Source organism: Oryza glaberrima, chromosome 4 (assembly GCF_000147395.1).
Source record: "Oryza glaberrima chromosome 4, OglaRS2, whole genome shotgun sequence".
Lineage (NCBI taxonomy): Eukaryota > Viridiplantae > Streptophyta > Magnoliopsida > Poales > Poaceae > Oryza > Oryza glaberrima.
In genome coordinates, this window is record NC_068329.1 from 20,385,490 (window position 1) to 20,411,986 (window position 26,497).

The window sequence follows — 26,497 nt, forward strand, 5'->3', positions numbered from 1 at the left end:
TTGACATGGAGAGGATCGGTGCTAAAGAGGCTAACACTGACCCCTCTACGGCTCTACATCTCGAACGCTTGGTTGCTAAGGAAGCGAGGGTGTCTGCGCTAGTGTCATTAACGATGAAATGTTTAACCCGGTAGCATCAAGAAAAATGCCCACTTAGTAAGGTTGTGCTCAGATATACCAATTCCTAACTTATACTTTCTCGTTTTTTCAAACACACGTTTACCAAAGTGCTAGTAAGTTGTTTTAAGAAATCATATAACCCATTTTTCAATTTTATTTTAATTACTTATTTAATCGTATGCTAATAGCTCGTCCTATTTTAAGTAACCATCATATCCGAACCTAACACCAAAGAGTAAAAAAAATCTAGGGTGTATTTGGATAATGGGAAATGAGGGGTGAGATTGGGATTGGGAAATGAATGAAGGGTTAGAATTAAATGGATGAGGGAGAATGAATGGTTAAGATTTAAAGAGGGGTGAGAAATCATTTGCCTTACACATTTGCCGAACACTGCCCTAGTGGTTACATTTGCACAGCACCAAAGCGCATCTGAGGAGGTAGGCCCCACCAATGACATGTGGCCCCAGCGGCAGCGCATCGCGACCTTCCTTCTTCCTCGTCGGTCTCTCCGTCCTCCTCCAAGCGGGTGGAGGGGCCCACGCGGCGACGAGCGGCAGATCCGGCGGCGTCCAGCGGCGCGGCGGAAGACGGCTGCGGCGACGACGCCGTCGTCGACGGTGGAGGCGCAGCACCGGAGCTGCCCGGCCGCGGGCCCCGCCAACGCCACCGGCGCGCGAGGGGGGCGAGCTTCGGGAGCTCCGCCCGGAGGACGGCGGCGGCGCCGAGCGGCGGATCTCGGGAGGCTCCCCGAGCGCCCCCTACTCCGGCGAGCCCCACGCAGCGACGGCGAGCTCCCTGACGGCTTCTCGCTTTCTTGTTTCTCGTGGAGGTGCTTTTTTTTTTTTCTGACAAAAGTTGCTGAGGTTCGTGTGGCCAAACTTGGTCACGCGAAGCTGTTGGGAAGGGTCCCCACTCCCCTCTCTCCTCCAGCCACGTGGCGCCTAGCCCCGCCGCCTACGTATATAAAGCAACTGATGCGGGTGGGAGTCGTGGGACGCCCCCATTTTTCCCATCGCTTTTGCTTTTGCTGAGCGCAGATCCTTCGCCAATTGGGCGCTAATCAGGCGGGTATTTTGGATATATAGGTTTAGGGAGGAGGAGGAGGAGAGGTGGTTCATCAGGTAGAAGAGGAGAAGGAGGATGGCGAAGGCGACGACGATGGAGGGGCGCCCGGCGAAGATGGGGTTCCGGATGCCGGCGGAGTGGGAGCCGCACGAGCAGTGCTGGATGGGCTGGCCTGTACGTACTTCTCCCTCATCTCTCTCCCTCTGGTTCCTCATCTTTTTTTTTTTCTGTTTAATTGTTCTTCGCTTCTCCGTTTGGATTCTGAATTCCGATGGATCCATCCTCGCGATTTTTATCGCCAACCAAAAAAAAAAAGAAAGAAGAAACAAGTAAATCCTACCGCGTCGTGTAGAATTTGGTTTCCTCCCAAGTGAAAGGATTTGATGGATGGCCGCGCGCCGCGGTCTCGGGATCAATCCATCCCATCTACTAAGTGCACAGAGCAATTTGGGGTATTGTTTATTTCTCGTCAAGTTGGAATCTCTGAATCGGTACTAGCTTACGAGCATATTTTAGGCTGGATTCTATCACCGCCTCACCGGAACATCCACAACTTTATTACTCTTGATTTGTAAGCACATGGATTACTTTTTAAGTAGGCGGCTACATTGGTTGTTCAAACGACAGTATCATTTTTGTCTTAAACTATTCAAGAATGATTTTTTTTCATTTTTTTAGTACAAATGAATGAATCATTTCCCCTCACGCATAAATAAAGTTGTAATTTTGGGATAAATAAAGTTGTAATTTTGGGACCATCACGCTATTAAAGCTCTACTGTTCCCTATCCCTGATTGACTCAATCTATAAGTCATGACCATCATTTTCTTTGCTGTCTGATTTTTCTGATGTACGATTCTAGAGATATTTACCTGTCTTGTCTTGGTTCACGTTGCTGTGGCACATTGCTTAAACACTGGCACATTGACATTTTCTACATATATGTATTTTATAATCATGAATGATCGTTTGATCATTGCAGTGACATCTGTGGACTACTCTACCCTGTACATGCCCTATTTTGTCTTGTCTAATCGCTGTTTAGTATATGTAACTCTGAAAGGGAGTGGTTAGGTGGAATATCCACTTGACAATATCAATAATTGTCATTTTGGACTGTGGTCTTGAATATGAAAAGCAGACTGTATCCATTTCATCTATCTTCTTCCCCAATCCTTGATCTATACTACAGTGAGCATTTGGTTAACAGTGAGCATTGTTCTTTTTACTTTGAATCCCAGGAGCGTCGAGACAATTGGCGAGAGCTTGCTGGTCCAGCTCGAAAAGTATTTGCAAGAACTGCTATTGCCATTTCAAAGTTTGAGTCTGTTACTATATGTGCAAGTGCCAAGCAGGTAACAGATTTTCTCCACATTGCCTCCTATGATCTGTGTTGTGAATTGTTGCACGATCATGTCTGATTGCACAGTGGTACCAATTCATACTTTTGTTTCATGCAGTATCCCTATGTCCATGAGCTAATGCTACATCAACCAAACATCAGGGTGGTCGAGATGAGCATGAATGATTGCTGGTTCCGTGATATTGGTCCCACTGTATGCTACTTCAAGCCTTCTTATTCCAAATTTGCTCTCCAGTGTTTGGGTTGCTAACAGTATCCCTGTTTTTTAGTTTATTGTCCGTAAAGGTGCACCAGGGTTAGGAATCACAGAAAAAAATATAGCAGGAATTGATTGGGAATTTAACGCCTGGGGAGGTATGTTGTTCTTATATTGAGTAATATGTTTATTCAGTTCTTTCTCATGCTATTTATTTCAATTAGATTGTTTGTGTGATGAAACATTTTTCTTCACAAATTAAATCTTTGTGCTAGTGTCTGTTATTAACAGTGTGAAAAGCGTACATTATCAAGACATGCTAGTTTCTTTGCACCTGCTCCGTATGAAGATTCAGTGAATTGTGCTGCTAATGCCTGCAGGAGCCACTGATGGTTGCTATGTTGATTGGAGCCTTGACAGCTATGTTGCCAAGAAAGTAAGAAGAGAATAACCTTCTTAAAGAAAATTTGACATCTTTCAAGGTCAAAAAGATCTTTTGCTAGTCTCCATCTGGTCTGAGAACTAGTTCTGTTTTGGACATTGATTTCAGATAGTTGAGATTGAGAGGATCCCTAGATTTCCACACACGATGGTTCTTGAAGGTGGAAGCATTCATGTAGATGGAGAAGGTTGTTCATGTGTTGAATCTTTGCTGACAAGCATATAGTTTCAGTATATTTGTTGGTATCTTGCTAATGAATTGCCATATTCCAACAGGTACATGCATCACAACAGAAGAATGCTTGTTGAATCCTAACAGAAACCCCAACATGACCAAACTAGAGATAGAGAATGAGCTGAAGGATTTTCTTGGAGTCGCAAAGGTCATCTGGATACCTCATGGGCTTTATGGTAACCACCAAAAACATTCTGTCACATAAAGGTGTAAAACCATAATAGTTCTGTTCCCTGCTTCTTCAACCATTCTACTGATAAATAGGCCTGCAATGGTTTCTCTAGGTGATGATGATACAAATGGTCATGTTGACAATCTATGCTGCTTCATTAAACCTGGGGTGGTCCTCTTGTCATGGACCGATGATGAGAACGACCCACAGTACCAAAGGTCCGTTGATGCACTCTCAACTCTCTCCAAGTCCGTTGATGCGAAAGGACGGCAGATAGAAGTTGTGAAAATCCACGTCCCAGGGCCTCTGTACATGACAAAGGAAGAGTCAGAGGGTGTTGTAAAAACAGTCAGTATTTCTGTCATATTCATTACTAACTTCAATCCATTGAAAATGAGCGTGTTCATCCCTTTCTAAGAATGAATAGTCCTTTTTTTTTCTAGGAGCATGCTATACCGAGGGAACCAGGCACGAGATTGGCTGCCTCGTACGTAAACTTCTACATAGCCAATGGCGGAATTGTAGCACCAGCTTTTGGCGACAAGTGGGACGAAGAAGCGTGTGCTGTTCTTCAGAAGGCATTTCCTGATCATGAGGTGATCTTCACTGACCCATTTCACTTCGAAACTTTATCCAACGATGCTGTGATTTCTGTCTGTCAGCGACCACAGCTCAAGCAAGCAGTGGCTGTTGGTTGTTACTTGGCAATGGCTACGACGTCAGAACTCAAAACTGTGCTGGGTGTTCTGACGGAACCCGTGAATTTCAGGTGGTGATGGTGGAAGGCGCAAGAGAAATCGTCCTGGCAGGTGGAAACATACACTGCATCACGCAGCAGCAGCCTGTACGCCCGTCGTAGATGATACTACGTATATAGTATTATGAATTTGGATATGGGACTAGTCCAGATTCGTAGTACTATATGTCCAGGGAGTAGATGGCACTATAGCAGCCATGCCCTATCGTGAATTCGTGATAAGCTACATCATTTGCTACCCAAAATGGCGACCCGATCATACACCATTGATTACCCAAAACCAAATGTGATAGATTACCCAAAACCAAATGAATGAGTTGATAGAATAAGGCCGCAGACAAACATTGTGATTTGTGAGCTTGTGTGTAGGGGATGTGGTTGCACCAGCGTGATGGATATGGTTGTAAGTTGCAGTAGTGTAAGCACGTTGGAAACTGCCTTATGGCCTTTGCCAACGTTGACCAGGCGAATGGAAATGAAAATGGCTTTGAGGCTGTCTCGGTGAAACAAGTATATATGCAGGAAGTGGAAACAATGACATGAGAGGCCCGAAATGAACTTCCAAAACAAAATTTCTACATTTACATCGGGATTCTTACATGGACATGTAGGTTGAAATGTAAACCTTTCGGTGAAATAACCTATGGTCTATTGAGCAGTCTAAACTGCAATTCTGTTGCATCAAAACCAAGCGCTGTACCACAATGATACATGGACCAGTGGACCACCTCGTTCCCAACATGTGAACAATGCATTTTCCGGCCACCTGCAATAGCAAGATATTACTGTCAGGCACGTTGTTGTCAAACATGACAAATCTACCTAGTGCTCCCGACAAACTCGTGTGTTTATGGCAAATCGTAGACCGTTTGGGAAACATAGGATTAAGATAGAATCGAAGTGTGAAATTAATCTTTGGGTAAAGTACAGACCTTCGTAAAGTGTTGGTAACAGCTGAACAGCAGAGGTGTATACTGCAGTCTGACGCAGGTCGGATGGCACATATCCTTCTGCCCCTCACCAGTCACCATGTCCACTCTCTTCAGTTCGTCAAAATTTTCATCCCGTGCAGAGTAAGGTTTCACATAACGGCAGTACCTATCATATGGGATGGAAGTAAGTTCATTCGTTTTTTTTTTAAAAAAAAACAATAAATCAACATAATTAGCAAACAATGACGGAGCCCACATACCATTAGTATTTGGTACTATTTACGTGGTGCTTGAAAACCCTTCCAGCTCACTTCTGTCCCAGCAGTTCAACTGCAATGCTTTCGTCTTTAGTTGCTCAAATGCAAATCTTAACTTCTGCTTGTCCTCATATGTTACATCAAGAACATTAGAATCCTGCAGCAAGTATTGAATAGAGCAAACTCATTAGGAAGGCCAGTTTCACAACAACGACATTTAGGCATAATAGAGCAAGCTAGTGATAGTGATCTAGGTACAGCACAGGACAAATATTCTCTCATAGTAGGAACAAATTCAACAAACTAGTCTACATACGATTCACATGCACAAATGTTCAATTTTGCCCTTGATATTCTGACCTCCCTGAATTTAAGATTAATATGAAAAATGACTAATATGTAGGAAACTGAAATCTCATCAGTTAATATGGCTACCAAACAAAGGCATTTATGTTATCACCACTTACCATGAGATGCCTTGTATGTTGCAGGATACCTTTAATAACACATTTGCCCAAAGAAAGGTTTTTATGGAGTTTTCCATCATTGCATAAGAATATGAGTATAGTTGTGACAACACAAATTCGATGTGAAAGCTCTCCTGGGTAGTTTAACTTGGATGAAGATGAAAGCACGTGGTCATCTCCTGTTGCAAAAGATTTAAGCATCTCCAATGCGCAGCAAAGAACCTTCTCATTCTGGCAAAATATGATTATGCAAGGCTTTATAAAGTATTGAAATAGTCTTGTCCTATCAGATTGAAAGCCAAGCTCAATGGTTTTAGACAAATCCTGCATGTACACAATAAAATTGGGTGAAATCAATTCTCATCAAAAACCAAAAGCGTACAGCGATAAAGCAATGCTTATGAACTAATCAAGGAGAGTTTGCCAAAAGCTTTGCAGGTGTCAAACTCATAATTACCATCCATAAGCTAGTGTAACTGAAAAAAACGTTTATGCCGTAATGCATTCAATCTGACACTCTGCGCTTCACCAGGTGATGTGAAGAGCTTATTACTCACGATACTCTCCCTATGCTACCACGTAAATATGCTCTGTTAATGAACTCTCATAGTTTTCAAAGAATATGCATAAAATAATGTTAGATCCGATTATATCAGATCTATAGGCAATAGGTTTTCTAACATCAAAATACGCCAATCTGCCATTTTCGACTAATCTGCCATTTTCGACTATGTTCTCCTGAATTAGCGTACAAATTTACCAAATTACTGACTGCAAATACCAGAGTCCAGAGCTTTAGAATTCAGAAGAGTACACACCATAGCAGCATCAATCAAGTAGCCAGCTATAGTTTTTATAGCATCTTCGTTCATGAGCTTACAAGTTCCTGCATCAAGTGTGACAATAATTCTAAACAATCCATTCATGTTATGTAAAGATGGTATCTGTGCCTGCACAAAACAAACATATATGAGTTCAATGGATTTTGGGTGAAAACATAAAAACATAGCATGGTTTGAATCCTCACAATCTCTTTAGATAAATTATCCCACATTAACTCAAGAACCAGGGAGCCATCACCCATTTCAGATAGAGAATTTAAAATTAGGCGATTCAATGATTTAAAAGTATTCATATTTGAGCCCTTCTGGGAATTATCCTGGGTACAGAAAGACCCTAGTTTAACAAAACAAAAGGAAAGCTGTTAGAAAAAAATGTCAGATAAAATAACCATTAGAGGATAAAACTTAAAGAGCAAAACACATAGTATGAAATTTTCACCTAAAGTAAGCCACTTAAACTAAGAAAAGTTTGCCTTCCAAAAAAAAAAGTACTCACCAGGATGAACTCTGAATCGTGCCATTAGCAATGACAAGAAACTGAGTTGCTCTGTTATATGTAAATTCCCAGCCTTGTATGTTGACTGTAGAACCTCAATAATTCTAAACAATATGGTGGGTTCCAGCACATCACCTGCATTTCATAAATTATGTACCACCTGTAATCCTTAAAGGAAAGAATATAACGACACTAAACGCAGAACAGAGAAGCAAAAATGCATACTAAAGCAACAAGAAGCCAACAGCTCCATTGTGTCGGGAAGCAGGTTGGAGAAGTAATAAAGGCATGAAATGGCAAGTTCTTGGCAATCACGTGGAAGGTTAACGAATGGACCAAGCTCTATGGTTCCTGATGATGCTATTAGCAAAATGTCATTAGTCCAAGAAAAATGGAATTACACATAAAGCGATAAATCATAGAGGATAAAAAAGATCTTCAACCAGTAATTTTATACTTACATTTAACACCAAATAACTTAATGAAGGAACGCAGATTTCCAAACTCCATTGTGGGGAAGTACTGTCCAATTCTTAGAAGTAGCTCCAAAACAACCTATGATAATTCATATGATCATAAAGTACACTATTTATTGAAAAGGTTTCATTAATGCCCAATCTGAGTATTCCAACTCTATACTGGATAAATAAACCTATAGCAGACCTTTGTTACTGAGGGGGCTTTGTCAATTGATTGTAGTAGAATTCCAGGTAGCTCTTTTACCCACACACCATGGTATTCAGAGCCTGAATCATTTTCCACAAATAATATTCCTGTTTTTTCCTAACCACAGGCAAATGAATATTAATAGAAAGCATATGTAAGCCGTTATCCACTAGCACATTTTTGGCACTAGTAGCTGTAGGGAGGTAATTCTCAGCATGATGAAATATGCAAAATTATTTAGTTTGAGGCTTTGAGCATCTAATAAGGAGGAATGCAAAGTCCTCCAGGAACAAGTTGAACATACGATCTACCAAGTGACTTAACAACCTGTAAATTTTCAAATCTCAGCATGGATGGTGTTTGGGGACAGCAAGTTTTGCCTTGTTTGATTATATCTATATTCATCATTAGACAAAGGTTCTCTTTTATGTTTCTCTATACAGCGGTTTAAAGATTTATTTTGGAATTTCGTGTGATATAAATTGGTACAAGGACTATTCACCATCTTTTTTTTTAACTAATAACTAATTTGACAACCCACCAATGTTCATGCAGGTACATGAACTAACATCATCATCAAATGTGGTTCCAGAATCCAGATTCGAACACTGAAAATTCAAATCAACCTACAGATCTTCATACCATCACCCAGATCTTCAAGCACTTACAGTTATAATAGTGCATGTAATGCATGTACATGTGGAGATGCATTTCTCCCTAAAAGATATTTGTGTGTTAGCACCAAGTAGGCAATTTTCACTAGGCATGCTCTTCATCAAGTCCTATTTCTTAATAACCTGAACACGTCACCCAAAAAAAAAAAAGAAAAAAAGAGAGAAGAAGTTATGTAGCAAAGGAAGTTTAGTATGTATCCCAAAGAAGGAACCTACAGGAAACAGCATTTTTCCCACTGCATCCAAATATGGGAAAATCAGCTTGCAATCCACCTTGCAATCCCGGAATGCATCTGTAAATGCCTGCAGTTGAATATAGTCTCTCATTTTTCGTAATGTTAAAAAGTAACCCAAATACTTTTTAGAGATCAGTAAAAGGAAAATTAGTCATACCTCTAATAAATATCCTTTTGAGTCATCTGGGGCATTGGATACAAGATCTGGTATGAAAGTTATAAGTGGGCTCAAATGCTTTTCCATGGTATCCTTATTGCGAAGTGTTTTTGCCTGACAAAATAAATGAATAATTAATAGCTGTCTATAAGACGATAGCTATAGAACAACATGCACAAGCGGACTAAAGAACTTTCAACTAGCCAGTGATAGAAATCAGTCCTTGAAACTGGCAGCCACAGACAACCTTTGCAAGTAGAGAAGATACAAACTGGCAAAATTCATCAGCTGGAAATATGGTGTTGTCCATACATGCACTCAAGCACAAGAATATTTCAGCAATCTTCAGATTGAAAACATAATATCTGTCATCTCCCTGCCATGAAAAGAGTTCCATAAGAAAACACTGAGATTGTCAGCAAAAGATATGCTATAACCAGGCTTTCTGAAGAACACAATTAACAGTCTGGAACAGAACAAAATCTGAAATTAATCTCCAGCCAGGGTTCCAAAAGTTTTGATACCACAGAGAGTCAGATATCACTATGAGTAGAGAACACAAAAATGGCATGCTTTATCTATTGGTTGATCATATTAGTAGCATATTTTATCTATTAATTGGTCACGAAACGTTTTAAATATTATCATACCAGTAGTATGGAGGTAGAAATGAAAAGGGGAAGAAATTGAAACCTTTTCGTGGAATGAACGGTTTACTCCCCACAATTTCTTTGCATATACTAACACGGAACTTTTCAACCATTCAGGTCCAACCTGAGTTTTGGATCTTCCAAATTTCATTTGAGGTTTCTTTACCTCTTGAATACATATGTTACATATTAGATCCAGACAGTGAAGAGCTGATAAAAATGCTTCACTTGACTGAGCATCAATAGTTGACTTTGCAAAAAGTTCTGAAACTGAGACCTCTACAGAACTAACGAGAATCTGGAAGAGGTTTTGAAGCTTCATTAATATATTGGACATCGCAAATGCTCCTGCAGTGCATCAGGTTTATAAGACATAATATCAAGCCTGTCTTAACTTAATGGCACAAGAAAAGAAATAACAAGTACTCCTTCTGTCCCAAAATATAAGGGAGTCAGTCCAAATTCATATTACTAGGATGCGTCACATCTACCCAAAATCCTTTATATTTTTGGACGGAGGGAGTATTCATGTAGGATGTGCATAAAACTTAAAAAAGCGTAAAAGATATTTTATAATACAACAGTGTCATTTCCATATAGTATTGTTCTTCCACTGTATTCTAAACTAAACCAAACAAATTTCCATTAACAATCAATTAACTATTCTGATTAAACATTTTCCAGTCCACATAACCAAAAGGAAAGTGCAACTGTGACCCCCCCCCCAAAAAAATAAATAAATAAATAAATAAAATAATAATAAAATAAAATAAATAAATAAATCAACAGTTCATTGGAGATAGTAAATTTGTTGTTTAGTGTGTTGTTTCATGAAAAAGCTAGCAAGCTAGAAATGCATGGTAAACAAGGCTAAATTGTAAATGAATATAGATTAAGTTGAGTGGTCTGATATGTTTACTGCAGAGCTTTCTCTGGTTATCTTACAAATGAATTTGAATTTAAGGAGGCGTAGCAACATTAATTGAATAGCAAATTAGGGACCAATAAAACATGGGAAACATGTAGAAGACTTACTACTTCCTGAGTTATCTTCATCAAGAGTACATTTCCAAAGTTCCCTACCAGAAAGATTATGAACCTGTAGATGATTAGAAAAGATTCTGATCATTCCAATATGACTAAGAAGGTGTTTGATACAGATACATTGCTGAACATGCAAATTTTCTGTTTCACTAAGTTAGTTGCTATAGCTCCAACTAATTTTAAGAGTAAAATAATATAAAATGATGATTCAACTGTACAAACCAGTCGATTTGATGCATCACCATTTTCTGTTGCATAAGCAACCTGAGAAAGACACTGCCCGAGCCCACTAAGGACACTGTTAAGTTTACTCTTATCCTGGAGATGAATCCTGTCATTGCTCAGGACAGCAAGAAAGTTGTTGAAGACCTATCAGAAGAAATAATGAAACTGAGATTATTACTAGGTATGAATGTGCTAAATCTCACATAAATCCTAGCAGGAATTAGAAGAAGTTTCAATAGCATATGCCTTGGTACATATAATTAGTTGATGAAAGATAGACTATGAAATATTTTATGTTAATTTAACACCTCCCATCTTCTGTAAATAGAGATAAAAGGAAGAAGGGCACATGTCAGGGGCAAGTAGCCACCAATACATTGCCTCCTAACACAAGAACCTTTTCAACTTTCAAAACACCAATACATGAAAGAAACCCATTCACCTGTTCAGCGTATCCTGGAAAGGAGGATGGGAAATTAATAACAACAAGCTCCAAAAATCTGAAAGACATTAACTGGATATCCATGGATAGATGGGTCATTCCGTTCAAAATATTGGCCATCAGCAGAAACAGTGTACTGCGTGTCGATATTGCATTGTCCTGCCATAAATAGATACCAATTGTCTCACATATGCAGCCAATAGCATAGAACTAGAAAATGGAAATGATAGAAGGAATAAGATATGGAAATCCATTAGTAGCTAGAAGAGCCCGTATGGTCAGCATGATGAAACTAAAATAGACAATTGGGGGAAGAAAAACAGTGATCAAGTTACCAATAGCTTGTGAATCATAGCAACCTCGTGAGATCTCTCACGAATTCAGAAATAACTGGCAAGAAGTGGGGAAATACCTCTTTCAAAGATGGGAAGACGAGAGACTGCAGTATACTGAACAAGGATTCACGAACCACCTTGTCAGTGTCACATATTCTTTCCTGTAGCTTCTCAACAATTGCAACCTTGTGAAGTTTAAGCTCTGATGGATGCTTAGCAACAAGATCCTTTATCCCATTCAGCGCAGCTTCAACAAAATAACATAACAGTGCAGCCCAAGTTAGCTAGTCTCATCAAGCACAGGCCGAATCGATCGATCGAATCAACTGTTTATCTGGCCATCTGGGTGGCAGTCCGCGCAGAGACTGCCTATCGGTGGCTCACCTCGGCGCACATTGGCATTGTAGTGGCCCGTCTGCTGCAAGAGCTCCCGCAGCGTGAGCCCGCGCTTGTTCACGGCCATGCCAGCCCTCTCCGACGCCATGCTCTGCTCCGGCAGCACGATCGCTGCAACCACACACGCGCACATCACAATCCGAAACCCTAAATTACGCGCCCTGCTGCGAAAACCTCAGGCCACCGAGCAAAAAAAAAAGAGGCGCCCGCAGCTCACCTCTGGACTTGATCTCCGTGTTGGTGGCATTCTTCGGCGGCGGCAGCTTCCGCCCCACCTTGTGCTTGTACTTCTGCGAGCCACGAAGAGAAAAAAGACACACACACACCCGAACACCAGTGAGCTCGTCGGAGCGGGCGTCGCTTCAGTTGGGGGAGGGGGGGGGGGGGGAGGGGGGGAACTCACCTTGAAGTCGACGCCGCCGCGCTGCTTCGGCTTCGCCTTGGGCTTCTTCGACGAGGAGGAGGACGCCGCGGCGCCGCCCTTCGGCCTCCCCATGGCGCGGGCGCGTCTCTCTTTCTCTCTCTCTCCGGGCAGCGCTTGCTGACGAGACGGCGGCGGCGGCGGCGGCGTGGTGGGGGTTTTGCGCGCGACGGGCGGTACAAGGGCTAAGCCCCCGAGGCTGCGGGCCGTGGCGGAGACGGTCTCTCGTTCATGGGCCTCGGAGACGTCCCTCCCCCTCGTGTACTCCCGTCCCCAGAAACCGACGCCGAAAGAAGCCCACGTTAGAGTCCGGCCTTCTGGGTCGCTCAGAAACCCAGCCGAGCAGTGTACTGGGCTGGGCCACGCTAGTACTCAAGTCTTCCCTAATACTGGGAAATGTCTCTCATAGAGTCAGGGTACCATGCAGTAAATAGATCGTCTGTTAGGTTTAATTATTTTATGATTGATGAAGATTTTATATCCCATGGATCCTACTTTTCTGTGTAGGCCATAGCAGCACACTATAGTGATGAGATTGGTAGGTATACCGTATACAATGCAACCAAACTTACGCAAATAGAAAATACTTGTAGAATTTTCACGTACTAACTGCAATAGGAAAGTTTGATGATATGCAGTTGGGGATAAAGACACATGCCGAGCCGAAGCGCGGAATCGGGGGTGGTCTCGCCGGTCGCCGCCGCCGTTGGCCAAATTCGCCAATTCGGGCTGCGTTGAACCGGCGAAAACACCGGTGGAGTCGCGGAGATACACCGCTTGAGAAAATCGCAGGGCGCGTTTATCTGTGCGATCGTGCCAATGCCACGGACGCGCGAGCCACCGCATTGTGAGACGGCCGCGACGACACCCGTACGTCGGCCGTCGCCACCGGTGACGCGCGCCTGATTTTGCCCAACCGCTCGCTCTGAACCGGCGTGGAGGCATCAAACCAACGGGTGGCAGTGAACTCAATCAGGCGAGCGCACGGTGGACTCCATGGGGAGTAGCAAGAATCCCTGGTAGTGAAAAGTCTCCGGCAAATCGCATCCCTGACCCTGAGGCTGAACAAGTGAACAACGTACAAACCTAGCTGGTTAATTAACTTTACAGCGATTTTACAGTGGGCCTCTCGGTTAGTAAAAAAAGCATTGCCTTACGCAGAACCACTTGGTAATTAGTTCTTTTTTATCCCTGTGAGATCTGTACTTCTCTACTCGTGTTACGTGAGTGCGCGCGTAATTCTTTGACGACCGGGACGAGGGGTGTGGGGTTGGGATCGGCAGCCGCGCGCGCGCTCGTCGTACGATGAGAGGGCACGTGGCCGCGCGCGAGGCCGGCCGGCCGGCGGCGACGACGGTGCAGCACGCCGACTTGCCATGTCTGCGTGCGTATGAATACATGTGGATTCGGTCGCGCGCGAACTCGTCGTCTCGTCGTACGTCCAGGCGCGCACGCAGCAGAGAGGCAGCGAGCTCGTCTCCCGAAAGCCACCCACCACCACCATGCACCACCACTCGTCGCCAGCAGGTTGGCACTTGGGGACTTGGGGCAGAACGCCCCTCGTGCGTGTGCATGCCCGCCCCCGGGCCCCGGCCACGGCCACGGCCACTGCTGAGTGCACACGACCGTACCCTCTCCGGCTCTCCCTGTAACAAAGGCTGTAAATTGCACCAAGTTCTCTATCTTTAAAGTCACGTGATTTTATCACTGACATAATTTTAATAATTTAGAGCTATTTTGGATTGATGTCAAAATGTGCCCTACCAATTTATTGGTACCTTAAATAGTAATCGTATAGGTTTGGATTGAAGCCAAATTGTTAGTCATACCTATGATTAATTTGTCACTAATCTAGAACCTTTTTCTCTATATCATCAATACTTGTCATCATATTGGTAGCAATCCAAACATATATAATGAATATCTACCCAATCAAAAAATTGGTAGTACCAAAACATGTCAAGAATTTGGTGCTACCAATGATTTGGTAAGGTAGAGATCTAAACAGCCTCTTAAAGTCGTGTGACTTTATCGCTGATATGTGAACCTAATAAATACTACCTCCATTTTTTAATAGATGACGCCGTTGATTTTTTCTCACATGTTCAACCATTCGTCTTATTCAAAAATTTTATGCAAACGTGTAAGATATAAATCACACTTAAAGTACTATGAGTGATAAAAGAACTCATAACAAAATAAATTATAATTACGTAAATTTTTTTAATAAGACGAATGGTCAAATATGTGAGAAAAAGACAACGGTGTTATCTATTAAAAAATGGAGAGAGTATTGGATTCATATGTCAGTGACTTGTGACTTTGAAGGTGGGGTATCTTGATCAATCCCCACCTCACCAACTGCAGGGCGGGCAAGCAGGTTGAAAAAGAAAAATACAAAGAGAACCCAAGTAATCAAGTGGTAATATAACCGTGGTCTGAGTCCTCTTATAGGTAATTAGGTAGATATCTGATGCTACCGGAAATCAATCCGCAATCTGGCATGCGGAGCGGATCTCATCATTTTCTCAGTTAAGTGGCTAATTAACGCCTGATCTTTTCCGGGCATTTTTATCTGAATCCGATCGATAATACGCACGATGCAATTTTCACAGGTACTCCACAGGTCCGTCGATCGGCATGCACGTACGCATGAATCAACACGGCAGCTTTTCGATGGGTAGCATGTTAATTACCACCATGGCCAACCGACGTTAATTTGCATCGAAAGGGGTTAATTAGCTGCCAGAGTGACACGTCGACCACTGAAGCTGTGAAGACTGAAGAATCATCCCGCTCCATGATTTGCCGCGCCCATCGAAGCTTTCAAACGTACGATCGACAAGGCTTTGCTTTTTTTTTGGGTAGCGATACTTCAACGAGAGAGAACGATACTTCCATCGTTTTGTTTTCCCACATGATGATGTTTTGCACAGGTATTCAGAAATGATGCAGAGCAAGTGTAGAATATACAATATAATGCACTCTTGGATACTTTGGTGGGTGTAGCCTTGTATATATATGTTCAGAAAATAATGGTTGATACTTACCTCCAGGCATAATCAGGACCATGGGTTAAACTATTCCTAGGGCTTGGTAAACAAAACCATGACAGATGTACGGGTTAGAAGAGATGTCTTTAGGCCTTGCTTTGACAGTTTGACTGCATATCAAGTTATGAACCCTATAGCTAAGCTAGCTAGCTAAACCTGCAATGCATTTGCACTGTATATCTTCTATAAAAGGCCAACAACCCCCAACACTGCATCCTCTCCCCTATCCGTCTTCATACTAACAAGAGTACGTACAAGATTTCGTATCGATCGTATAGAGAGATCGAAGTCAGAAAGAGAGAAGAGATTATAAGTTAATTTCGCCATGAGCAGCAGAAGGACTAGCGCAGCTAATCTTCTTGCGGTTGCCCTGCTGATCATCTCCTTGCTGTTGTTGCCTCTTCTTCACCTTCCCGTTGCCCATGCTCGCCATGGTGAGTTCAATCTTCAATCTCTCATGAGCTAATAAACCCATGTGTCCTAGCTATATCGTTTGCTAATAATCCGTCGATCCTGTGCTGATTGTTCCTGCAGTTGCTGTGCTGAAGGCTACTGACAGTTCTAGTGCCATCAGCATCAGATCGGGACATGTGGTCAGTGAACACACACACACACACACACATATATGCCTCAATATCTTGATTTTCTAGTAGGCATCGCATCTGTACGCTGTACTCATCGATCCTACTGAACTTTTTGCATTTTCTGGACGAATGCTTGCAGGAGCCCACCCCGGCGAGCGGAGCAGTGCAGAGGAGGCCAGCTAGCTCCGGTGCAAGTAACCGCGGCGGCGGCGGGCGGCGGCGGCGAGCGGCGGCAAGCAGCAGGAGTACGGTGGAGATGCGCGCGTCGGCGTGGGCGAAGCACCACCGCGACGAGGTCGCCAGGATGCACGAGATGCTGAAGAGGGACTACGCGTCCAAGGCGCGCCGCCGCTCGCCGATCAACAACGGCGAGCCGTCGCTGGAGGAGGAGGACCTGCCCTAACTAAGCTTCAGCTGCATATTCGTAGTGTAGTGTAGCGTAGCTTAGCTATAGCTCCTCTGAAGGATCTGAACTGACACACATAGGTAGTACATACAGTTATTACTAGAGCTGCTCTTTTAGTTAGCAAATTAGCAGGCAGGATAGTGTAGTTACTCCTATGGAATAACAGCCTTTGGTTTAGTATAGCATCCAAGCTGGGGCGTCATTTGTTAGCCCTGAGAGTCAGAGAGCCATGAACAAACAGTCTGAAACTGGGCAGTTTTGTCCCTGATGATGCTCATGCTTGGTGCTAGCTAAAGCTTTTAGCTAGCTTCACCCTGTAACATACATAAATGTGCACCAGTGTGTCAGGTTTGCAGTTTTAGCTTGCAGATATTATGTCACAGGCTTAGTGATTTACATGCATCCTTTTGTGCCTCCTGCCTTGCTCACATGGTCACAGAGAGAGAGAGAGTTAGACTATGGCGATTTGTGTTCTTCTGAACAGGGTAACACAGTCCAGTTTCAGTTTTACAGTCTCCAGGGATGCTCATCAGCTACAATACTTTTCACCAAGTATACCTTCATTTCTCACTCTCAATGCAAATTACAAGCCACTACCGAATCCAGACAAGCCATTAACCTGCTATAGATGAGTAAAAAAAAGAGAGAGCAGGACATGGAGGGAGGGGGGCAGCAAGAGGAGGGGTGGTGGGGAAAGGGGAGAAATGAGCAACATTTTGAATGAATTTAACACGGCTACCACGACGAGCTCAGGGGCGCGACGCGAAGAGCTGATCTCAAAAAGAAAAGATATGCGGGAGCATGCAGATTCAGAATTTACAGCAGAGGATTCTATAACCCCAACCTCGGTCCCGTCTCAAGCGCCTGCGGTCCGCTTTCGCCATCTTCACAGGGCTGCTGTTCCACTCTGTCTGTAGCCTGAAAAATTGAGAAAGAAAAGGAGGAGCTTGATCCATTAGCTTCATGGAGTATATGGGAAGCATAAATTCTAATGTTATGTGGATTGGCCAAAGAGAAAATAATTCAATGGTTAATCTGCTTTTCCAGCTAAGATCTCAGTCTGCTGTGTTTAGATAAAAAGAATAAGCAGATGACACCATTTGGATGTGAAGAGAACTTTGAAGCTGCTTATAGAGATAGGAGGGGAAGAGTGACAACCTCCCTATAAGGTTGCCTTCCTAGAAAACCTATGTTTCCTAGCTTCTGACTTCTAGTTCCTTTTCTAGATTCTATAGCTATAGATTCCTAGAATCTGAGTGACAGCTAGAATCTGGGGGAGCTAGAAATTCCGGGAGAAGCTGTAGCAGCTAAAAACTCCCCAACATGGCCATATACTATTTACCTCAAGAGTTTTCTTGTGCAGGCAAATGAATGATTCCAATTAATGGAACAGATTGGGTGGAAAATTTATGTGAAACTAACAGAGGAGAGGAAATGCACACAAATGTGTAAGAAAACATATTAAGTAATGGTTTTCTTTTTCAGAAAGGTCCACAGAATATACAGTACGATCCATTCACAGTTGGCTATTTTCCTGATCTCAAAGAAAAAGGCCGTCCATTTTCCTTTGAAATAGAGGGGTGGCAGCATGACTGTTATAAAAAGCAATAGCAATGCAGGCAAGGGAGCTACTCTACTCTGAGAAAATTTAATTGAAGTGCATCTTCACTTACACTGGAAATGCGAAGGACCGAGTACTTGTTGTGCTGCTATCCGATCGAAGAGAAATGTTTCCAGAATAAGGTATATGACCTGATGGTGTTAGTGGACCTGATATAATGCTAGGTCCAGAAAAACTTGACTCAAAGGGATTGCGGATAACATTTCGAGCTGTTACTTTTGCACTGTCAGCTTCATTTGGTTGAGCTACAGATTCTGTTTGCATGGTCACTTTTGCACTGTCAGGTTCATTCCGTTGAGCTACAGGTTCTGTTTGCATTGTCATCTTTGCACTGTCAGGTTCATTTTGTTCAGTTACTGGTCCTGTTTGCCGTGTGGAACTCTTACTATCTTTGTTGTCCTCACTTATATTTGTGCCATCGTTTGCTTCTCTTGGGTTGAAATCATGTCCGTCTTGGACACTATCGATCTCGCATTTTGGATCATTCTCACTTTTCGCATCAATAGGCTCTGTCTTACCAGTTAACGGAGATGTACCTGAACTCGTCCCATGTGCTGCATCAGTTCTAATTCCATAAACGAAATTATCCACCTGATCATTTCTATCTTCCGAAGGTTGGACATACGACCTACTTGGACTTGCTTCAGTAGAGTCTAATCTACTGTCTTCATTTCTCGCTCCATCTGTTTCAGTAGAACTAAGTGCCCTGTCAACAGGATCACTCAAACTGTCTGAATTTTCAACAGGACTTCTCTGATCAACAGGATTTTTTCTCTCATCACTCAAAATGTCATCACTTCTTGCTTCATCTTTTTCTTCAGATGCTTGGACATCAGTCATACTTGAATTTTCTACAACAGAATCTAACGTACTGTCTTCTGCAATGGATTCACCAGTTTCAAGAAAATTAAATCCTCGCAGTGCACCATTGACGATATCACTAAAACTGTCTGTCTTTTCGACAGGACAGGGCACTGAATAAACATCATCAACAATTGTAGGTAGGGAGTACTTGGGTTCCCACGTGTCCTCTAATGATCCATATGCGATGAAGGGATTATAGTGATTAATTTGGTTGATTTCTGTCTTATTTAGTGCCACACCAGAAACACCATCTTCAGTCACCACCCCAGAGTGGCCATCAGCAGTTGACTCAACTGATAAACCATTGACGTTAGTGATCGCAGATGCAATACTAGCTCCAGTTTCATGGGAATCATTTGATGGAACCTGTAATAAGAGTATCATATTTAGTGGTCCAATTGTGGAGAGAAGTCATATGAATGCTAAAAAGATCATCATTCAGTGTGCAAACTCATATTTTGAATCAAAAAAACTCAAATATAGACTACAGAACCAAAAGAACATATAGTCTTATCATAATAAAGATGAAATCCAATCAATGACGATGCATGCTGATGGCAACAATGAGTTTTAAGAACTAATGTGACAAACATATTGATGATTTTCTAAGTGTCTGTAATACTGTAAGTTGCAGTTTACCTGATCAACTGGTTCTCCATTGAGATTTGGCCCATGATTTTCACTGCTCTCAGAAACATCTGCACCCATTTGTTGGCAATATTCTGCATTGTCATTACTTACTAATTGTTTGGGCGTCGATTTCTCAACATTTACAACAGTCAATCCATCTACAGTATTGTTGCCTTCGAGATCATGCAATTTGCAAGGATGATATTGTTCCACAGTATCCCCATCAGTAACACATGCTTCGGGCAGGACAACTATTTGCGATTTTAAATCATTAACAGATTTTGCAGGTTCATCTGCTGTTTCTTTTATCCGAATACCATTTGTATCTCCCTTTGAAGAATTCAGGTTCAGTGACACCTTTTCTGCTATAGCCTTCTGATCAGCAAGTACTCCCTCATCAATGCAGACGTCCTTAACAAACTGAACGCCATAATTAGAAGAGACCATTATATCTGGCAATTTGATTTCCACAACATCCTTGTCATAAGAAACATCCTCAGGCCGTATCTGGATGGCTTTATCTACATTTTGTTGCCCGGCCTTCATAAAACTATATTCTGATGGATTGGTTTGTTGTACCATTGTATCAGGCAAAATATGTTGTTTAGTTTCTCTTTCAATTTCTCCATCTACTTTAGGGCCGCCATTGGATACAAGCTCATGAAAAACATTACTATGGTAAGCCCTTCCATCATCTGCAAGCATACATCAAAATCATCAACCGTTGAGAGTGTGAACAGAGAAGAACATGATTTCACAACATAGCAACATGTACAATTCTCACCATTGATTAGTTCTGATTTAGACAGTCAAACAGTAACTAAAACTATACTTGATGTCTAAGTGATGAGACTTTTTTCCAAAAATATTTTGAAAGGAAGAGACCTTTTTACAATGGAATGAGCAAAAGAGAACCTGGTTACTTCTGCTGTCATTTCTCTTTCATTTCAGTTGTACTGTCATTTTTACTCATTTGCAAACACGGATTCTTTTGGCTGTGACTGACTCAACCATCTTACTGCATCATAAAGGTGGAACATAACTGTGATAGAGACAAAGCTGTCTTGTTGGTTAAGTAAGGGGTTGTTGGTATCATTGAAAGAACGTAATAAATAACAACCCAAAACGTTAATTTTGGGATGAAATTGACAATCTTCCTACCAAACATATCAAGGTTCAACAAATCAAATCATTTATTTTGGGTCACAATCAAGTCAATTTGATGAATGAGAATTTAAATGAAATGGATGGATAATGCAGCCGTCAGTAGTCAGTACTGATCCATATCATACCTATCAATAAAGACATCTGTCACAGCAAGTCACTGAACGAATACATTTTTCATTTACAAAACAAGATTTCATAAAATGAATCATCTACTAATTCTTATGAGGGCATTAATCTCCACAAGTCCAAATTCACCTCAGAACATATCCCAACGCCATAGTGTGAGATAATGCAACTGTAAAGACTAGAAGCTACACCGTAGAAATAAGATCAGCTCTTTAAAGCCGCACAAACTGTGTATCATCTTTAATCTTCTGTTGATGAGTGATGAATAGTAATGTTACGTTCAAAGCAAACCAATCTCTGGAATATCCTACAAACCAAGCAATCACCGTGCTTAATTTCTACAGCTAAGCCAATGCCATACAGATACAAAATACTCCTATAAGGTAGCAGAAGATTGATAGGTGAGAGATTCCCTTACCAATCTTCATGATCTGCATTGTGTGCTTAAGTCCTAGTCATGCCTCAAACAATTTCCTTGAAAATAGAGCTGCTTATTTCCTGCCAAAAAATAAAAAAAAATCAATCAAGAGTCAATGCATTGCATCCGGCATCCGGCATCCAGATTACATTAAAAAGAAAACAACACACAGACGCTAATGCCAATGTCCATCTATCGACAAACAAATGCCGTGCTTTGCGTAAACCAGATTCCCTCTAGAGAGAAAAGCCCCCCAGCATCCTGATAAAACCACCCACTTTACACAAACCTTTATACGAGAAGACAGTACACCCCAAAAGAGAGGAAGATAAAAAAAAAAAAAAAGAAGAAGGAAGAAACAAACCAATCTCACAAAACACAATGCTAGAAAAAGAAAAAAAAAAGGTTTCTGATGAGCAAAGGCGAAATTGTGTGACGAGTGACGACCAGTCTGTCTCACCAAACGCACATAGGTACAGAACACAGCACGAACACCGAACAAGACCACCACTACTAGAGACTCTGCTACAGAGCAGTACAAGGCTAACTGAAACCACAAGTTCTTTTTTTTCCTTCTTTTTTTTACACGGCGGAGCAGAGCAGAGCAGAGCAGAGCAGAGACCGACAGGTATGCAAAACGCAGCAAGCTTTACTAGACGAAGCAAAGGATCTCTCTTCTTTTTTTTCTTTTTCTGTTCCCTTCTCTGTCACGAAAGGGGAGCGAGGGGATCGACGACGAGCGAAATCAGCGGCCTTTGCACCGATCTCGGCGTCGGCGGCGGAAGAACTCTGACGCAGGCTTTAACTGCGCGCATCAGATGGTGTCGCCATGGGGAGTAGTAAACGGGAGCAGTAAGACAGTAGCAGTAGGAGGAGAAGAAGACGACGACTTTGAGAAAATTTTATAATCTTTTTTTGTTGTTCTTGCCGTTGGCGAATGGAAGATGAAACTCTAATCAACCAAACCGCTGATGTAAAAAAATTCCACAATCCGTCTCATCAGTTCATAGCGAAATTCCTCAAAAGAATCGATAAGGGAAAAAAAAACAGCAGACAAAAAACAGGGGAACACGAACACGAACAAGATAGCCACTCTAGCAGCCATCAGCCGCCATGGGCGGCGAAGGAAAACAACCAACACCGAGAAAACCAAAACCAAACCAAGAAAACGACGAGACGAGGAAGAAGAAGATGAAAAAGGAGAAGGATCAAGAACTGACCTGAGTTCACTTCTCTCTCTTTCTCTCCCTCCCCGGATAGCACCGGCAATTCACTTCACTTCACCGCGTCGAGCGAAAAAAAAAAAGGTTTCCGGGAGAATCGCCGGGAGCAGCGGGAGGCCAGGCCGGCGAGGAGAGGAGGAGTGGGATCGCGTCCGCGGCGAGCCCGAGAACCAAAAAAATTCTCGAAATATATTAAAAAGGATTTCCGGGGCGGAGGGTGGAGACTTTAATAAGCGGCATGAAGAGGCAGCTCAGTGCAATAAATTTTCATGGGGCGTTTTTACAGAAAGGGGCATGTGATTTCCCCATATTTGCAGATGCATCCCTCTAGGTAGCAACAAACAATGCCCCTTTGGATGGAGTTTTGTGGGACTATTTTCATCCTAGTGCCTTCGGTTACAATTCTGAGGGCTGTTCAGATTGATGTTATTTTCAATCATTTTATTTTTGGGTAAAGTTGTCAAAAAAAAAATCTACATTTAGTTTATTGCTAAATTTGGTAAATACATAAGAAATCCTGTCAAAATTTTGGTTATATTATCATCTTGCCAAAATTTTAGCAATGCTAAAATTTGATAAAGTTTATTTTGGCTACAATCTGAACAGACCCTTGGCATTCTCATGGAGATGGATTATTCAAAAGGATGTTTTTTAAATTCATAAACATTGAAAGGGTTTTATGAAAATGATACTACCTGGGATGGATTTGGATCCGGTGCACTACCTAGTGTGACTGCAACATAAGCAGTCACACTAGGACCTTTTGATGTAAATCCAAGGATCCAAAATCTACGAAGTACTGTTCACATCTGAAAAAAACTGTAGAACTACTGTAGCAGAAACACTGTAGTATCAGATATAGACCGTTCATTGAAAAAATGGATGGCTGAGATGATGTGTAGTTCCTAACTTGCAGTCACAGTTAGGACTGCACTGGATCTCAATTCACTTAGAGGATTTGGATCCGGTGCAGTACCTATATGCTTATAGCATGCCTTTGCTTGGACACGAGATTTCCGCGGGTATACCATTGTTTTGGAAACAACATTATCTGAAGATAGCGTGTGCCATTTCCTTGATTTGTTTCAAGAGCAACAATTTCTTAAGCTCATTTGGAAATGATTTACACGAAGTGAATTTTTTTTCTCTCTCTTGGAAATGATCTGTATACTACTAGTGTTTTCTCAGGTGTACACTGCAAAACAGGGAGGACAATTAAGTGCTGAATCCTGGAGATAGAAGAGAATTGATAGCATTTCATCAGTAAGAAATCCATAAGATACAAGTGCATTGATAGCAATGGCGTCAGTTATACTCTACGTTATACATTGCCACATCAAGGGACAAGCTAACTACGTATTGATGGCATAATCTCAACAAAATACACCAAAAAGGTGATCCATCAAATATGAAATATCCCAAGACTTGGACCAGCCGAGGAGTGGCATCTGTCAAGATCTCCCTTTCAGAACAACACTGAAACCGAAAGATATCAAGAAGGCGATCTCTGAATTTTCAGAAAGGTATTAAATACCTTTACCGTCACACGATCTCATCTAGAATCATGGTAAGATAGCATCATAAGAAAACATAGCATATGACATCGACTCCAACTAATAGTACCACTAATACTTGCACTGAATATTGTTAGTACAAGATTTGCTGTACTTCTGTACCGGGAACAAATCCTTTCAGCTGATGCGTCTCAGTCTTTCAGAAACCATGGGTTAATGCAAATAAAGAATGTGTATTAGTGATTACAGATAAGGCCAGGGTGTGCTTGGTGAATGGCTGAGAAGAGGTCAAAGAAAAGAAGGCATTAATTTAGCCGGAGAAGTGCCCAGCCGAGCCGGGAGGAGGAGACAGCTCGGCGGCATTGAAGTATTCTAAAGCCTAAACTACCTCTATGGACCCCAATTTATTACACACACAGGATCCACCATGCTTCAATTTACCCTAGGATAAATTGAAGAAAAATACACTAGTGGTAGCTTAACAAGTGTGATCGATTTACAAATAATCCTTGTACGTGTTTCTAGCTCTAGGTTACATCAGGGGGAGCACCGTTAAAGATTTTTAGAAAGATGGAAAAAAAATCCTCATTCATATGTGAGTTTAGAGAGGTTTTCTCCCATAATTTGTTGTAGATTTTCTGTAATTTTTCATTTAAAATGGGGGTTAAATGAAATTGATTTGTCTGAATAGAAGGACAAAAAAAAGTGAGAAAAATAGATATTCCGTACCCAATGTCGCTATCTAACTATAATACCGTTAGAACACATATGTACAACGGTTAAAGCGACTATCATCGTTATATACTTTACACTATAAATCTAATATATAGAAGCGACATGAAAAAGAGACGGCGCTATGGTGTTTAATACCACTCTTTTTTTTTCCTTCATATCTTATGCGCAACCCTTCTTTTTTTTCTATTTTTTTTCTCTTATTCTTGTAAGTAAAATAAGTGTTATGAGACGCCTCTTTATATCAATTGATATTATATATGTCCTCATTATGTGCAGTCCACTTGTCAATATGTAGGAGCAATAGGTTTGGAAAGAGTTGTACTTGATTTTGCTTTTGAATTCCTCCTTTTGAAACTATAAACGCCTCTTTCAGTGACATACAAACCAAGTACGTTTATCTACTAAACACAATCTGTCATAGTAATGAGAATACAATATACACTGAACTCTAGATGAAAACTAGAGCATACATACAAGTGACATGTCATTTCAATAGAAAAAAGGAGAGAGAATCTATTATATATGGATAGTTCTAGGAATATATGCCATTGACTTTGCCTCTTTTCCGAATATGCCATCAAGCTTCTTATTTAGTCTGCAATGTTGAAACTACCACTAGTTTTCCCGGTGAAATGTTCTTTTACAAAAGGGGGGCAAATGTCTCCCCCCTTCTATACTCATAGTCACTTATAAAATCCACCAACTTATTTTTTTTCTCCGATAACTAGCATAACGATATTACAACTTTGACAAACTTTTTTTTTAAGAAATGCCAAAGTGAATATATATTTCAATGTAAAATATTACTATAGTAATTTCGACTACAAATCAAATGATATATCATTGATGCTAAATATTTATATTATTCAAAATACCGTTGATCAAATTAGTTGACTCTAAATAGTTAGACTTATGGACGGACAGAGTATCATACTAGGACATCAGAGACGATCACATATAAGTAAATTATTAATTCCAGAAATCATTTTGCGGTGCCCCCAAGGACAAGGAGGCCCTTTTCTGGGGGCCAAAAAGAAAGGGTTGAGAGGAAATGATGCCATTGACTTGTGCACCTCTAGGCAAGAGGCAGAAGCAAGAAGGGAGAGAGCGGTGGTGCATGTAAACTTGGATGATTGGCTGCTGCCGAGGCCACTATGGAGGTGGCAACGATGAAACAGCATTTGCGCTTTCTCTGGACTCATCTGTTTGACCTCAGATGGCTCGCCATGATGCAGGGCATCATGCCATGCTCCCAGCTTGGTTTTCTGATGTGTGTTCCAGCCTACAAGGGCAGGCTCCCTGGTTCCCTCTTTCAGGGATGCAGGGTTTTTTTTTTTTTTTTTTTTTTTTGGGTGATTGCCATGTGTGTCCATGGTGTAGACAGTAGAGATGATCTATTTCTCCCTGCATGTGTGCTGTTCTATCTGGAAATTGGAACTGTCCCAATTCAGTGCTTGTTTCTGCTTATTGGTGAAAATAGCTCCGTTTTTTTCTCATGACCTATTATATATGCTAAAAAAATACTACTGGACCGTCTTGAAATATAAGATGTATAAGATCTTTA

General features: G+C 41.7%; 4 protein-coding genes across 8 annotated transcripts; 2 read left to right on the forward strand and 2 right to left on the reverse strand.

Moving 5' to 3' along the window:
• Nucleotides 1-655: 655 nt before the first annotated feature.
• Nucleotides 656-4,862, forward strand: LOC127770264 (agmatine deiminase). 3 transcript variants are annotated; one of them, XM_052295927.1, is made up of 11 exons: nucleotides 656-952; nucleotides 1,209-1,362; nucleotides 2,430-2,543; nucleotides 2,649-2,744; nucleotides 2,821-2,905; nucleotides 3,128-3,183; nucleotides 3,298-3,376; nucleotides 3,465-3,599; nucleotides 3,708-3,943; nucleotides 4,039-4,191; nucleotides 4,365-4,862. In XM_052295927.1, exons 2-11 carry the CDS (start codon nucleotides 1,264-1,266, stop codon nucleotides 4,452-4,454), a joined length of 1,143 nt encoding a protein of 380 aa, XP_052151887.1. In that variant the 5' UTR covers nucleotides 656-952; nucleotides 1,209-1,263; the 3' UTR covers nucleotides 4,455-4,862. The 3 variants fall into 3 exon arrangements, with proteins under 3 accessions (XP_052151887.1, XP_052151888.1, XP_052151886.1); XM_052295928.1 differs by lacking the exon at nucleotides 656-952 and adding an exon at nucleotides 985-1,103; XM_052295926.1 differs by lacking the exon at nucleotides 656-952 and having other exon boundaries at nucleotides 1,114-1,362.
• Nucleotides 4,863-4,906: 44 nt separating this feature from the next.
• Nucleotides 4,907-12,764, reverse strand: LOC127770263 (uncharacterized). Its single transcript, XM_052295925.1, has 21 exons — nucleotides 12,575-12,764; nucleotides 12,389-12,461; nucleotides 12,160-12,282; nucleotides 11,853-12,022; nucleotides 11,441-11,599; nucleotides 10,996-11,142; nucleotides 10,765-10,828; nucleotides 9,773-10,077; nucleotides 9,327-9,455; nucleotides 9,080-9,193; nucleotides 8,903-8,989; nucleotides 8,010-8,129; nucleotides 7,808-7,901; nucleotides 7,572-7,706; nucleotides 7,347-7,481; nucleotides 7,036-7,184; nucleotides 6,827-6,958; nucleotides 6,009-6,332; nucleotides 5,545-5,698; nucleotides 5,285-5,450; nucleotides 4,907-5,118 (listed from the first exon to the last, which is right to left on the reverse strand). Exons 1-19 carry the CDS (start codon nucleotides 12,665-12,667, stop codon nucleotides 5,564-5,566), a joined length of 2,688 nt encoding a protein of 895 aa, XP_052151885.1. The 5' UTR covers nucleotides 12,668-12,764; the 3' UTR covers nucleotides 4,907-5,118; nucleotides 5,285-5,450; nucleotides 5,545-5,563.
• Nucleotides 12,765-15,852: 3,088 nt separating this feature from the next.
• On the forward strand, nucleotides 15,853-16,882 carry LOC127771262 (uncharacterized). The gene is made up of 3 exons (XM_052297129.1): nucleotides 15,853-16,079; nucleotides 16,180-16,238; nucleotides 16,369-16,882. The coding sequence occupies exons 1-3, from the start codon at nucleotides 15,971-15,973 to the stop codon at nucleotides 16,630-16,632; spliced, it is 432 nt and encodes a 143-aa protein (XP_052153089.1). The 5' UTR covers nucleotides 15,853-15,970; the 3' UTR covers nucleotides 16,633-16,882.
• Nucleotides 16,883-17,086: 204 nt separating this feature from the next.
• LOC127771260 (uncharacterized) lies at nucleotides 17,087-22,886 on the reverse strand. 3 transcript variants are annotated; one of them, XM_052297127.1, is made up of 6 exons: nucleotides 22,682-22,886; nucleotides 21,462-21,541; nucleotides 21,173-21,350; nucleotides 19,760-20,445; nucleotides 18,309-19,486; nucleotides 17,087-17,553 (listed from the first exon to the last, which is right to left on the reverse strand). In XM_052297127.1, the coding sequence occupies exons 4-6, from the start codon at nucleotides 20,330-20,332 to the stop codon at nucleotides 17,445-17,447; spliced, it is 1,860 nt and encodes a 619-aa protein (XP_052153087.1). In that variant the 5' UTR covers nucleotides 20,333-20,445; nucleotides 21,173-21,350; nucleotides 21,462-21,541; nucleotides 22,682-22,886; the 3' UTR covers nucleotides 17,087-17,444. The 3 variants fall into 3 exon arrangements, with proteins under 3 accessions (XP_052153087.1, XP_052153086.1, XP_052153088.1); XM_052297126.1 differs by lacking the exon at nucleotides 21,173-21,350; XM_052297128.1 differs by lacking the exons at nucleotides 21,173-21,350; nucleotides 21,462-21,541; nucleotides 22,682-22,886 and adding an exon at nucleotides 20,666-21,149.
• Nucleotides 22,887-26,497: the final 3,611 nt, after the last annotated feature.